This window comes from Phocoena sinus, chromosome 20 (assembly GCF_008692025.1).
Source record: "Phocoena sinus isolate mPhoSin1 chromosome 20, mPhoSin1.pri, whole genome shotgun sequence".
Classification (NCBI taxonomy): domain Eukaryota; kingdom Metazoa; phylum Chordata; class Mammalia; order Artiodactyla; family Phocoenidae; genus Phocoena; species Phocoena sinus.
The window spans coordinates 11,496,245-11,510,118 of NC_045782.1; the positions used below are offsets into that span (position 1 = coordinate 11,496,245).

Below are 13,874 nucleotides of genomic sequence, written 5' to 3' on the forward strand. Positions count from 1 at the left end.
TTAGAGGAGATGTGGGGAGAGTGCACACCACACTCTTGATGTGTTTAATGACATGGCTGAACTTGGTGTCTTTAAATCTCTTATGTTTTTGTTAGTGCTTTGCTGTTTTCAGGTTGCTTCTGGAGCCATGATTTCGTTCATTCCCAGCTGCCTGCGGTGATAGGCCACTCAGCACTTACCCCCCCACCGCCCCGCCCCGCCATTTGCTCACAGGGACCTTAGAGAGCTTTCAGTGTGCTGGGTTGTCATTTGTAGTGTGCTAGGTCACACTGGACTGGCCACTATTTAGACCTAATATTAGTTTAAATTCAGGGTTATTTTTATTTTACTGTGATGCCTGTGTTCTTTAAGGTAATGTATTGACTTTATAAGCCTTAATTGTTTTTAATCAATGCTCTATTTTCTGCTGTCACATTAATGTTCTCTTTGGTTATTTTCTCCTTTCTGTCTTCTTTCCAGACTCATCTCTTGAGTCTCCCTTAAAAATCTTACTCCAGCCTACTGCCCATCAGTTTTTGCTCTGCCTTGGTTAGCTGTGTCTCATTCTCATCTGTTTTTATTTCTGCCATTTCCCACACTTTCCCTTTCGCCTGGAGCTCATCTAAATTCTATGTTTCCCAGACTGCTGATTTAAGTTCTACGTTCCCATCATCAGTGCCCCTGGGCAGAAGACTCCAGTGTTCTCACTGGTTTTTGGGTGTTAATTCTGCCTCCTGTGTGAGTTGGTATGTGCTGGAGCCAGGACTAAAACCCAGGCTGTTCGACTCTTAGTCTTGTCCCCTTTCCACTCGGTCAGGTGTGCTGTGAGTTGTACGTAGAGAAGTGAGATAGCATTTGTCCAAGAGAATTCCTCATAATCTTCACTATTTGGAGATCACGTGATTGTCTTTTCTTCCCTGTCACTTTCCTGTGATACAAAGGAAGTTAGAAACTTCACCGAACCTCCCAGGCCAGGGATCACTGCAGCCATTGAGATATTTCCTTGAATTATCTTTTTGAATAAGAAACATTTATGGTTGTACTAAAGAAGAAGAGTTAGATTTAAAAAAACTTTTTTTCAAGGTGGTCAGAAATGTACCTAGTCTGAAAAATTTCTCGCAAGTCTGTTAATTCAGTAGAGGTCCACTAGAAGCCTGCTGCGTGCCGGGCCCTGTGCTAGGCACGGGGGTACAGTGCCAAAAGAGCATGGTCTTGAGGAGCAGGCAAACATGTGATCAGTCATAATACAGTAAGGGCCTAAAAGCGTAGGTCTTGTGGGTACAGAAGAGCACACCTGACCCTATCTGGTGGAAGAAGGCAGTAGAGCTTGGGAAGGGCTTTTTGGAGGAGGTGGTGCTGGAGCTCCTTGTGAGCCCACAAACGGAGTCTGATCAGGCATAGAGGAAGGGGTGTTCTTAATAGAACAGCATATGTAAAGGGCCAGTGACAAGATGGGGAGGAGCAGGTATTTGAAGAGGAGAGTGCTAACGGCTAGGCTTCGAACATGTTGGGTTTATGGTTCTGGGAGGACTTCAGGTGACAGTGTCTGGTTGGACCCTCAGGAGCTGAGTCAGTGCCGGAAATGGAGATTTGCAGTCATTCACCAGCAGGTGATAGTTGAAGCCATGAATGTCAGTGTTCTCTTATTGCCTGTGGGCATCTGTGTAGAAAGGGCAGCCAGGAGAGTACAAAGGAGAGGCAGGAAGAAAGTCAGGGGCCACAGAAGCTGAGGGAGGAGAGAGCTTCAAGTAGGACCGTGGCTGGCACAGCTCCCAGGGCTGAGGTTAAGTGGGGAGGCTTTGCTCTCCAGGTGGCAACTAATGCCTTTGAGGAATGGCTTCAACGAGTGGTGGGTGCAGGAGGGGTAGAATGGCAGGGAGGGGAAAGGCAAGCACAACAGGTGCGGGCAGCTTTTTCAAATGGAACACATGTACACAAACATATATATTGATGCACACTTTAAAGAAACAACTATCCATTTTAAGAAGTGAAACATTGCCAATATTTTTGCAGTCTGCCCCTCCCTGCCCAGTGCCCTTCCATGGCTCACCTTCCTCCTTCCTCATAAGAGGTAACCACCATTCTGAAATTTATATTCATCATTTCCTTGTGTTTCTTTCTACTTATCCCTACATAGCAGGCTTGTTTTCCCTGGTTTTGGTCTTTAATGGAATCATGTGGCATATAGTCTTCTGGGACAAGTTTTTTTCACCCAACAGCATTTTTGAGATTCATGCATGTTGATGTACGTGCTGCAGCTCTCCCCCCCCACCCCCAACCCACTGGTACCCAATATTCCCCTTATGAATCTGCCATAATTTTTTTATCCATTTTACTTTGGAGGGGAGGGATAGTTGGGTTGTTTCCAGTTCGGGGCACTTACATGGAAGTAATATCTTGTGGTTTGTAGGTGCAAGGATTTATCCCTAGAGGTCGTTTGACTCTTCAGAGAAACTGGAGAATAAAGATGATGGTAGAGAGCCGTAGTGGGATAAAGAATTGTCTTTTAAAATGGGAGAGATTTGATTGAAGGCTCAGGGGAAGGAGCCGGAGAGAAAAGGAATTATTGAAGGTGTGTGTGTGTGTGTGTGTGAGAGAGAGAGAGAGAGAGAGAGATACTGTGGGGTAAGGTTCCGAAGGGGTGGAAGGGGGAACGTGGAGTCGAACATCTATAAAGGCTCTGAACAGCTGGAGGGCAAGAGAGGAGTTTTCATGATACTGTCTTTCTTGGTCACTTTTGGGTTGAAGCTCTGTCATAAATATTCCCCACTTCCCTAGAATCTCTTTGTGTCTGACAGCTGCTCTCTTACAGAATGCCCCTGGCTGTGTTCTGTGAATGGCCTGTTGTAAACACTTTCCATTTCTCTCCTCCCTTGTAGTGTGAACTGTTGATGGTCGATGGGGCCCAAGGGGAGGTGGGCTCTGTGCTCTTCTCCCTGTTCTGGTCTGTCCAAGGCAGCCTGCTGTCCTGGTGCTACCTGCAGCTGAAGAGCACGGACTCTGGAGCCAAAGATCTTGCTGCTGACCTTATTGAAAAATGTGAGTTTCAGTACAAAATCCATGAAAACCGATAGGTGTTTGGGTTTGACTCTGTGTGTGCTCTCTTCTTAGTACCTCATGCATAGAACAGAGTGTGTGTTGTTTTCATTGCATTATTACAAATCAGATCTGTCTTCGGGTTGTTTTTTTCTTCTTAAAATGGAATTCTGTAGCATGTCTTTTTGCTCAGTTTCCTGTCTGATTGAAGTATTATGCCTAAGTGTTTTTATTGTACGGTTGGGTCATTTCACGGCCTAAACATTGCCTCTGCGGTCATACACCACTCTTAGATGATACTATATTGTTCAGTAGAGTCTGTCTTCCCTGTTTTAATCAAATTATCCAAAAAAGAAAGTCTTGAACTTCAAAAATCTAAGGTACATGTGAGCACTTCTGTGATCTTTGCTGGTACTGAAAATATTCATGTCCCATAAACCCACAGAAAATATTCATGTCCCATAAACCCACAGAAAATTATATGAAACCCAACGGGTTCTGAGAACTTGTATGTAGAAAAATCAGTTCCATCAAACTTGGTCTCAGCAGCCATGTCAAAAATGCTTACAGTATTGAGTCTTGGCTCTTCAAGTTTGGCCTGTCACATGGCGTACCTAGAGGCGGGCCCTTTGTAAACAAAGGGAGAGGCAGACCAGCAACTGGGTTGGTCAGCCATGTACCTTCACTTATAAAAGGGATATCTCCACCCCATTGAAAAGTAGCAAAGACAAAAAAAGAAAAAATCACTCACTTTAAAAGTAAACTTTTACTGAGATTCACAGTGCTTTTCCCTCCCAGAGGAAAACGTTTGTATGACACTGAAATGGTCTCATGGTCTTCTCTGACGGGGAATTCCCTCTGCAGCTTCTGTGACCCTCTCCAGCTTTGTCCTTGATGATGACCAAGCAAGTGATGTTTCTACCATATAAAATATTAATTATTTTCTTTATGTTTCGGCAGATGTGGGACAGTTTCTGGCACGCATGAGAGTGATTTTGGAATCCCTTTTGTCACAGTATAGCGGGAAAACTGTAGTAGAAAAATTATGTAATTCGGTGTTTTCAATGGCAGCTCGTCAACTGGTAAGACAGAGTGGCAGCCATTTGTAAGGGGTGGGAGGGGGCAGAGTCTGAGGTGGACGCTAAGTGCTTCGTTCATCTTCCTGTAGGTGATCTTTCTGCTGGACTTTTGCACATTAGATATTTCACACTGCACGCTCTTGAGAGAGTTCAGTGCCCTGACAGAGCTGTTGAAGGAGCTCTGCAGTGACCCTGATGGAGGACTGAACAAGGTACCTCGAGCTGGCGTTTGAACCTGCTTTGTATCCCCTCTTAGGAACGCTGTGACCATACGTAATGAGACATACCACTCAGTTACGGGTCTACACGAATAAGTTACCTCTAGAAGAGCCCCCTCTGTTTTATCAGTACTTTATCAGTGTCTATCAATTTTATCAGCGTTGGTTTTGACAGCCAGAATAAATGCCATTCTGAGTTGATTTGGTACGGTCAGCATTAGACAGGAGACACAGAGGAAGCTGTACATAGATTAATTTAATTGCTCTACAGCACATGAAATTATATCAAAACCATGTGAATGATTAACCAAATTGAAGTCCAGAAGAGAAAATCTGGGTTGGGTATTTAAAAGCATTTTCTCCCTTACTCAGCCTTACAGGACAAAATGTTTTTTCACTGTCTTGTTTGGATCACACAACTCTGTGGGAGTAGAAAGGGCATATATTTAAAAGCCTATTTTAAAGACTGAAAAAGGGAGGGAGAAGACAAGATGGGCTCGGGTTTGCCAAGGTCCCAAATAGGAGTGTAAGGTCCTTCATGCTAGTACTGGAACTTCATGCTAGTACTGGTTTGTAAGAAATAGTTCTTACAGATAGTCATAGTTAGAAAAATAAAAGCTAATCAGAGTTACTATAACGCAATAGAAACCCCGTGTCTTCTCTGCTGAATAAACGTATGTTGATCGATATGTATAGATGGGAACATCAGGTATATTTTTAGCCTGTGTGATGATTTGTATAGGGATGTCAAAGGCTACTGTCTGGGGCACTGATGCATAGCAGTTTCCTGTGTATGGCTGGATGTAGAGTGATGAAAACCCTTCTTTCTTAACTCGTTTGTCTACATAGTTGGATGTGGAGACTTGGCAACAGGAACGTCCTGTGGTGTTACATACGTGGACCAAGGAGTCTGCTCACAACTATGAAAATAACTGCCATGAGGTGTCTGTCTTTGTTAGCCCAGGGGCAACCTATTTTGAGGTGGAATTTGATGAGAGATGTGAAACTGAGAAAAGGTAAAACTTACCTGTTCTTTTTCCCCAAGCAATAATGGATCAGAAATGAGAGACGGAAAGTGATAAAGATTATGCTTTCACAGGTATGATTATCTGGAATTTACCGACGCTAGAGGTGGGAAAACACGCTATGACACAAAAGTCGGCACTGATAAATGGCCCAAGGTGAGTGATGTTCCCAGAGAGCCATGCGGTACTTGCTTCTGTGTCAATTCTTCTCCTTTTGTCAGCCTCAGGCGGTAATAGAGATGTGGCCTTTGAAGGGAAGCACTTATATTACACTTTCGTAAAAGGAAGTGCTTATAGCAGAGTTCAATACCTGTTTTGTAAATAAAGTTTTTTGAGGATACAGCCACGCCCATTTGTTTGTTTCATCTGTAGCTGCGTTGGCACTTTAGTGGTGGAGTTGAGTCATCGCAACAGAGGCTGTATGGCGCAGAAAGTCTAATGATTTACTCTCTGATTCTTCATAGGAACAGTTTGCCACCCCTGGTTTATATCACATTGTCAGAGTAAATGGGGAGTTGTAATCCTTAGCAAGAAAGGGCCAGTGAGTCCAGCAGGGCCCTGACCATGGTGATGAAAGCCAGGATCTCCCTCACAGTTAGGGCTGCATGGTCTCTGGGGCTGGGAAGTTAAGTCCTGCTTCACTGTTGACCTTCTCTCTGCTGTCAGCGGTCTTGGTTGGGAGCAGAGGAGCGGGCAGCATGCTCTCTGGCTGTGTAGGTGGTGGGCAGATGGGCATCTGAGGTTTAGAAAACCGACCAGCAGTTTTCAACTTTGCTTCTTCATAAGATGCAGTTGTGAATTTTCTGTTTCAGTCACTCCGTTATACATTTCTCCTTTAGTAGTTTTGGTGGGGGTGATAAGATATAATGGTGAGAATATAGACCAATTTTTTTTTTTTTTGGCCACGTGGCATGCGGGATCTTAGTTCCCTGACCAGGGACCAAACCCATGCCCCTTGCAGTGGAGGCACGGGGTCTTAACCACTGGACCTCCAGGGACCAGTTTTCTATTTAGACCAATCTTATATTTAGATTTTTTTGAGTCACGAAGAACATGCTTATTACTGAAATGCTACCTTCTCTAATCAGTTTGACCACATGACTTTTTTGTTTGTCTCTAGAAAGTGACCTTTAAGGCTGGTCCCCGGCTGCAGTTTCTCTTTCACTCTGACAGCAGCAACAATGAGTGGGGCTACAAATTCACCGTCACTGCCTATGGCCTGCCTGATGTCGCCGTGTCTTGGGGCTTGGATTTACAGCTCCTTGTTTCCCGGCTGATGGGACGCCTCGCTTCCCAGTGCATGGCACTCAAATCCGTGCATCGTAAGTCCACAGACCATCCCTTCCCTTCTTGCTAACAGCCACATTGAAGAGCAAGGTGGTACCCCTTTTGTGCAAGTTGTCTCCACATAGCAGCAGAGCAAAGGGGATTGATAAAATTCCCTTTCAGTTTCCTTTAAACTAAACCAGAATAAGATGTCTACTTGACACCATTTTCATCAAGTTGCTTGACTCAGACACTGGAGCACATTGCCAAGGAAGGACATGGTGGATTCCCTGTCTGTGGAGGACAAGTGGGGAGGGAGCTGAGTTTTGGCAGCATTGTCATCGTTTTTTTGTGAGTCAATTTTGGTATACTCCAACAAGAAGGCAGAAATATGGAATAAATTAATTGTATATTCTCTAATTATCTGAATATTTGTGTGAATATGTGAACATGGATTTAGCCTTAAAGTGATTTCTTCAACTTATTTGTTAAATTCATCCAAGGACGAGTGAAACAAGAAATAGAATGAAACTTTCTAGTGTATTTTATTTCTATATCATGTCTTGAGTTTTTCCTCACTTTAAAAGTAAAACATCATACAAAAATTGTGTAACGGAAAAAAGCCAAGGGGAAAAGCCAGTTTTAATCCTGATACCCAGAGATAACTATTATTAACATTTTAATCTGTTTCTATCTAGTCTTTTTTCTTTGTTTATTCATAAACACATACATGGTGGGTATTTAATTATTGCTGCTATTTTTTTTTTTTACAAACTTAAGTTTACGAATTGTGAACATGTCCTCATAATGAAACGTTTCCTGTTATACCCTAGAGGTAGTTCCCATTCTGTTTTCAACTTACTACACGGGTTAAGTCATTTCAGAGGCACCTGTAACTGAAGCTGTCGTAGAGAATGGTAGCATTTCAGGACTGCCTGATGGCTTGGGTTCATTGGGGTATTTGTTTATGAAGTATCCCAGTTACATTCTGCTAAATGTGTGTGAATTCCCTCCAAGTCTTAATGCCCAAGTTTTTTTAAAACCTTTTCTTCACCAGTTCAAAGATTCTCAGTATATTAAGGAAAAAATAGAACTCTCATCAGCCTTCTTTTTCTCTTTCCAGAGTTAGGAAGTAACATGGCAATACCTCAGGCAAAAATGGCATTAGTCCTAAACTCCCCCTTGTGGAAACCTGTCTTCAGGCACCAAATATGTCCAGAGTTGGGATTAGAAGCAAGCTGGCCCACTCACCCACCCCAGGATAATAAGGAGGTATTTATTCTTCTCTTGTCTTTGTATTTGGAATGGGAAATGTTTGCTAATATTTATTACTTTAAATTATAAACGTCTGTGTTTGTATCTTATCACCCCCACTGAGCTGTTAGTTCCTCGAGGGCAGAAACTATCCTTTGTTCACTTGGGGTCCCCACTGTGCACCACAGGGGCCAGTGTAACGGGTCTTCAGAAGTATTGACTGACTGACTCTTCAGTGATATACAGTAGGTGCTCAGTAAATCTCTCTTGATGGAGTTATTAAACAAACAAGTCGAGTCTATTTCCGGTGCCCGCTGAGTCAAACTTCAGAATAAATGATTTATGCTGTACTTATTTGTACTCCATGGAACAGTAACACATTATTTAGGCTTATAATAATTAAAAACGAAACAAGTTTGCCCACTGTCTCTTCTTCATCTCTCCACCCCTCTCTCTCTGCTCTACTACTTTTCCTCCCTTCTTCCTGCCTCCCCCTACCCCAGTTCTTCAGTAGTTAATTGCTGAATCCAGGGGTTCTTGCTCAGCTTCTCTTCTCCTTTGCCTCTCTGCTCCTTCTCTTATTCCATGGCAGCCCACTGTCTTCTCTTAATCTCACCACTCCATCTACCTCCTTTATTGATCTCTCTTCTTCCTCCTTCTCTGAAGAGTAGGCTTCATTTGGGCTTTCTCCCCTTTCCTGCACCCCACCAAGACTTGATGCTGTCTCCTCTCTTCTGTTGTCATATCTGTGTGAAAAATACCTTAATGTCAGTTTCCAGCCCTGGTTCTTCTCTCAGGCTCCAGTTGTGTATCCCCATCTTCCTGTCAGGTATTTCCATTTAAGTGTTCTGATTCCCTTTAACTCAGAGGTGTAAAACCAGGACGTCTCCCTGGACTTCTCGCTCCTGTTACTGTCATTATTGTTTCCCAGGCATTGAACCACTGCTCCCTGGCATCACCTTTATCCCTACCTTGTTCTCACCTTTCCTGTCCAGTCAGCTGCAAGCCCTGTGGCTTCTTCCTTGAGATGTTCACCACTGTCTGTTTCCTCTGTCTCCATCTTTATTCAGACCCTCATCTTGCACTTGCATTGTTACATTGGTACCTACCAAGTTTTTTTTAATCACTGCATTATCTTGTCATTCCACTGCCAAGCACCATTAATGGCTCCCCGTTGCCCACAGGGTGAAGTCTAAACTCCTCAGTGTGACAGTCAAGGCTCTCTACAGTCTCCTTTCACCTTACCTATCTGACTCTAGTTCCCACCACTCCCCAGCTGAGACTTCAGGCCAGGTCAGTCTCCCCACTGACTCTTAACTTTTGCTCATGGTTGTGTTCCTCAGGGCCAAACCTGCCCCGTCTTCAGGGTCCAGTCCAAAGCCCGTCCCCTCCAGGAGGCTTTTCTTAGTTACTTTAACCTGCCAGGAGCTCCCTCCTGTGAATTCTCAGCACTGGGTGTCCCTTCTAGGCATTTGGCACTTGATAATCTTATGCTTTACAGTAGTGGTAGTTTTAATGCTTTTAATGTTTTATTTATGTTTACCTTTTTTTTTAACCCATGTATCTGTCTGATCTCCCCCAAGTAGATTGAAACTTCCTGAGAGTAAGCACCGTGTTTTATACTTCTGCTTTGGCCTAGTAGGTGTTCAGTAAACTTTATTTTTTGAATGAATGCATTAAACATGATGGTTTTTCTTGTTGTTGTTCCCAGGTTAAGAACATCCCTGATGATCCCTGCCACCAATTTCTTCTTGACTTTGCACAGTCAGATCCTGCCCAGAACTTCTGTGGGCCATATTCAGAACTTTTCAAAGGATTCATACAGGCATGTAGAAAACAGGCCCCAAAGACAGATATAGTTGCTGGTTCCACTATTGATCAAGCTGTGAACGCCACCTTTGCCGCTCTGGTGTATCGCACTCCAGATTTATATGAGAAGCTGCAAAAATATGGTAACTTATATTACAGGGAATGTTTTTGATCTGAAGGCCAATTGCTAAGTTTTAAGAAAGCTTATCTTAAGTGAAAGTTGTAAAATATTTTGGAACATAAACATACTTCTACAACTGTAGACTTCATCTTGTCAGTCCTACTTTGCCAGTCAAAAGATTTGTGACCAATTTATAGTTAGCAGATTGCAGTATATAGCAAGTAGCCTTGAGTTTCCTAATTAGCAGGTAATTTGTCTTTATCCAGAATTCTCATGGAAAACTGCCGAGAAGTTTAATGGAAAGAAACCTTAACTTGGGTTGTAGTCCCAGCTCACAAACTAGAAGTTGTGCAGCTTCAGGTTAATCAGATAACCTTTCTGCACCTGAGTATCCTTATCCGTAAAGTTTAGAGTTGATTAGCTCTAACATGCTAAGAAATTCCAATTTAAACCTGAGATGTTTAGGTAATTGAATGTGCTGATAACCAAGGAGGAAATGCAGGTATTAACTCCACCTTTAGACCTGCAGCTTCTTTGTAGCATCATCCCTGCTTGGTTTCCTTTGTTGATAGCCTGCTCCTTGCCATTTCTTTTCCTCATGTCCCCCAGGGATACCATCTCTGTGTATTTACTCTAAGTGTAGACTGCAGCCTAACAGGACCCACAGAGAGGGAGGGTCTCTCCCTATGCATAATCTTTCAGGGGAAAAACATTTCAAACCCAGCGTAAAGACAAGTTATGGGCTGTCCCAAGCACTTTGGCAGGTTATGTGTTCTTTCCATGGTGCTGATGAAAGAAGCAGGAGCAAATGCTTCCTTTCTTAGAGTAGGTAATTGCTTATTGCTCTAATTATTATTATTATTGATATTATTAGCGCTGCTACCTTTATTGCTTAGTCCTGTGTGTCCCACATTGCAGAGTTTATTTCCTGATGTCCAAATCATCTCAATTACTCCTTCAAATCTTAATATTTCCTTTAAGAAGCTGCTCAAGTAAATAAAACTATACTGAAGCATGAGTGGTTTAGGTAAACAACTGTCACATGGGAGAGTATATTTCTGCTGGGGATGAGGGGCCTGCTGACCTGTATGGTTTTGAAAAAAAAAATTCGGTACATGTTTCCATAATCAAATTGTAGTAAGACAACTGGACAGCCTTTGTTGCCTGTGGGAACTTTCAGTGGAAGGATAAAAGCCTTGTGAGTTAAAAGCTGAGAGATGGAACTCTCCCCCAGCTCTTTTTCAAATCATGTTCAGCTATCACATACCTATTTGCAGTTAAGAAACACACAATCAAATGTAGAAGCTAGAAATATTTTACCGAATACAAGTTGTTTCTAGAATACCTACCACTGTTGCTTTGAAAGAGGTAAAGTTGGTTCCCAGTTCTTTCTGTCCCTGCCTCTAAGGGGCTATTCATGGGTTCTTCAAGACTGAACTACTTTGAGAGTGGTCCTTGTCTAGCTAATTTGCTCATCTTTGTATAAAAATTTGTCACCCTTTTGGGTTAGAAATGTACGGGAGGAGTTTTTCAACTAGACTGTAAGCTGCTTGAGGCCAGGAACCATGTTTGTTTTTTTCAGCATAGTGTTTCCCAGTGCCTGGCATAGAGCCTGGCAATTCTAGGTATTCAGAAAATACATTGCATTTACATTGGCTCAACAGAGAGCGTCACTGTGTTCTAGTAGTTTATCCTTTGGTTTTTAGATGAAAAGGGGCAGGCCTCATGGGTCTTTCTTTAAAAAAAAAAAAAAAGACAAAAAGAACTTTTTTGTTATTTTTCTAATTATAAAAATAATACCTATTCATGTAGAAACTTAAAAAGTACAGAGGGCTTCCCTGGTGGCGCAGTGGTTGAGAGTCCGCCTGCCGATGCAGGGGACACGGGTTCGTGCCCCGGTCTGGGAGGATCCCACATGCCGCGGAGCGGCTGGGCCCGTGGGCCATGGCCGCTGAGCCTGCGCGTCCGGAGCCTGTCCTCCGCAACGGGAGAGGCCACAGCAGTGAGAGGCCCGCGTAACGCATAAAAAAAAAAAAAAAAAAAAAAAAAAAAAAAAAAAAAAAAAAAAGTACAGAAAAGCTTAATTATCAACTATAATCTCACCACTTCAAGAACATTTTTCTGTTATCATTTTTCTATATATCTACCTGGCCTTTTATTTAGGTATATTTATATGTGTACATATGTATATATACACACCATGTTTTTACTATGTATACTCTTTTTAAATAAGATAATTTTGTACATACTGTTTCATAATCAGCCTTTTTTACTTACTATATACCATGAACTTTTTTCCTTGTTTTTTTTTTAACATCTTTATTGGAGTATAATTGCTTTACATCGTTGTGTTAGTTGCTGCTGTATAACAAAGTGAATCAGCTATACATATATCCCCATATCCCCTCCCTCTTGCATCTCCCTCCCACCCTCCCTATCCCACCCCTCTAGGTGGTCACAGAGCACCGAGCTGATCTCTCTGTGCTACACGGCTGCTTCCCACTAGCTACCTGTTTTACATTTGGTAGTGTATATAGGTCCATGCCACTCTCTCACTTCGTCTCAGCTTACCCTTCCCCCTCCCCATGTCCTCAAATCCATTCTCTACGTCTGCATCTTTATTCCTGTCCGGCCCCTAGGTTCTTCAGAACCACTTTTTTTTTTTTAGATTCCATATATATGTGTTAGCATATGATATTTGTTTTTCTCTTTCTGACTTACTTCACTGTGTATGACAGTCTCTAGGTCCATCCACCTCACTACAAATAACTCAATTTTGTTTCATTTTATGGCTGAGTAGTATTCCATTGTATATATGTGCCACATCTTCTTTATCCATTCATCTGTCGCTGGACACTTAGGTTGCTTCCATGTCCTGGCTGTTGTAAATAGTGCTGCAGTGAACAATGTGGTATATGACTCTTTTTGAATTATGGTTTTCTCAGGGTATATGCCCAGTAGTGGGGTTGCTGGGTCATATGGTAGTTTTATTTTTAGTTTTTTAAGGAACCTCCATACTGTTCTCCACAGTGGCTGTATCAATTTACATTCCCACCAACAGTGCAAGAGGGTTCCCTTTTCTCCACACCCTCTCCAGCATTTATTGTTTGTAGATTTTCCATGTCAATAATTATTTTTTACTCACTTTTAATATTTTTTATTTTGCTTTTAATTTTTTTATATTTTACTTTTATATTTTTACTTTTAATATTTTACTTTAACAGTATATCCATTTCAGATACTGTTTGAATAAAGTTAGTTTGAAGCAACACAGAGAACCCATTACAGGTGTTTGTGGTTTAATTGATAGTTTTTTCCCCTAGTCCTCTCTTAGGAACCCCCATGTGCAAGTGTCAGGGGAAGAGTTTTCCTTTGTGGAGATTGGGAGGTGACTTTGGGCTTCATGTTGCAGGAGTGAATTGTGTTAACTGAATGTAACCTCTCCTTTCCCCAGTAAACAGTGGGGGCAAGACAGCCCTGAGTGAGGAGTTCGCACAGGTGTATTCCTTGGCAGATGGGATTCGAATATGGATGGTAAGGTTTTCCTTTGCATGTGATTTTTATATATTTTGAGTTTTCCCACCATGATATCATTGAATTAAGGTAAGTAGCTCTCTTCTCAAGAATTTAACTTCAGGAATGTTTTTCAAAACTAAAGTTCAGTGATGTGAATGGATAAAAAATAATTTAGAACACTTGAAATCATAATTTGGTGAGTGTTGAGATTGTCAGAGTAAATAGGGCTCAATTGAGCCCCCCCTTACCTCCTTCTGTAACCCAAAGGCTGCTCGGTGGAACCTAACCTTTTAGACTAGGGGGAAGAGCATTGTGTTAGATGACAGTTTTAGGCAGAGGAGAGCACTCTTTCAAAGGAGAGGGCTTTCTGCATTTTAGAAAAGTAGTTCTGCAGCATTGTTCGTGACAGCATTAAACTGGAAGAACAAAATGTCCCGTTTATAGAACAGACAAAAAGATTATATATTATATTACTGTGTAATACTATATTACAGTGAAAGTGAATGAAGTAGAGCTGCCTGTATCAGCATGGGTGGTGCTCACAAATGTGATGATGAGCAAAAAATAGCAA

At 42.2% G+C, this 13,874-nt stretch overlaps 1 protein-coding gene across 1 annotated transcript in view; it reads left to right on the top strand.

Moving 5' to 3' along the window:
• The window catches only part of ZZEF1 (zinc finger ZZ-type and EF-hand domain containing 1), a 112,748-nt gene that overhangs the window by 52,405 nt on the left and 46,469 nt on the right, over nucleotides 1–13,874 (top strand). The window contains 9 exon segments of the mRNA XM_032615536.1: nucleotides 2,859–3,018; nucleotides 3,976–4,097; nucleotides 4,184–4,306; nucleotides 5,162–5,328; nucleotides 5,412–5,493; nucleotides 6,458–6,659; nucleotides 7,727–7,875; nucleotides 9,569–9,809; nucleotides 13,242–13,321. Coding sequence (XP_032471427.1) covers nucleotides 2,859–3,018; nucleotides 3,976–4,097; nucleotides 4,184–4,306; nucleotides 5,162–5,328; nucleotides 5,412–5,493; nucleotides 6,458–6,659; nucleotides 7,727–7,875; nucleotides 9,569–9,809; nucleotides 13,242–13,321 — 1,326 coding nt within the window.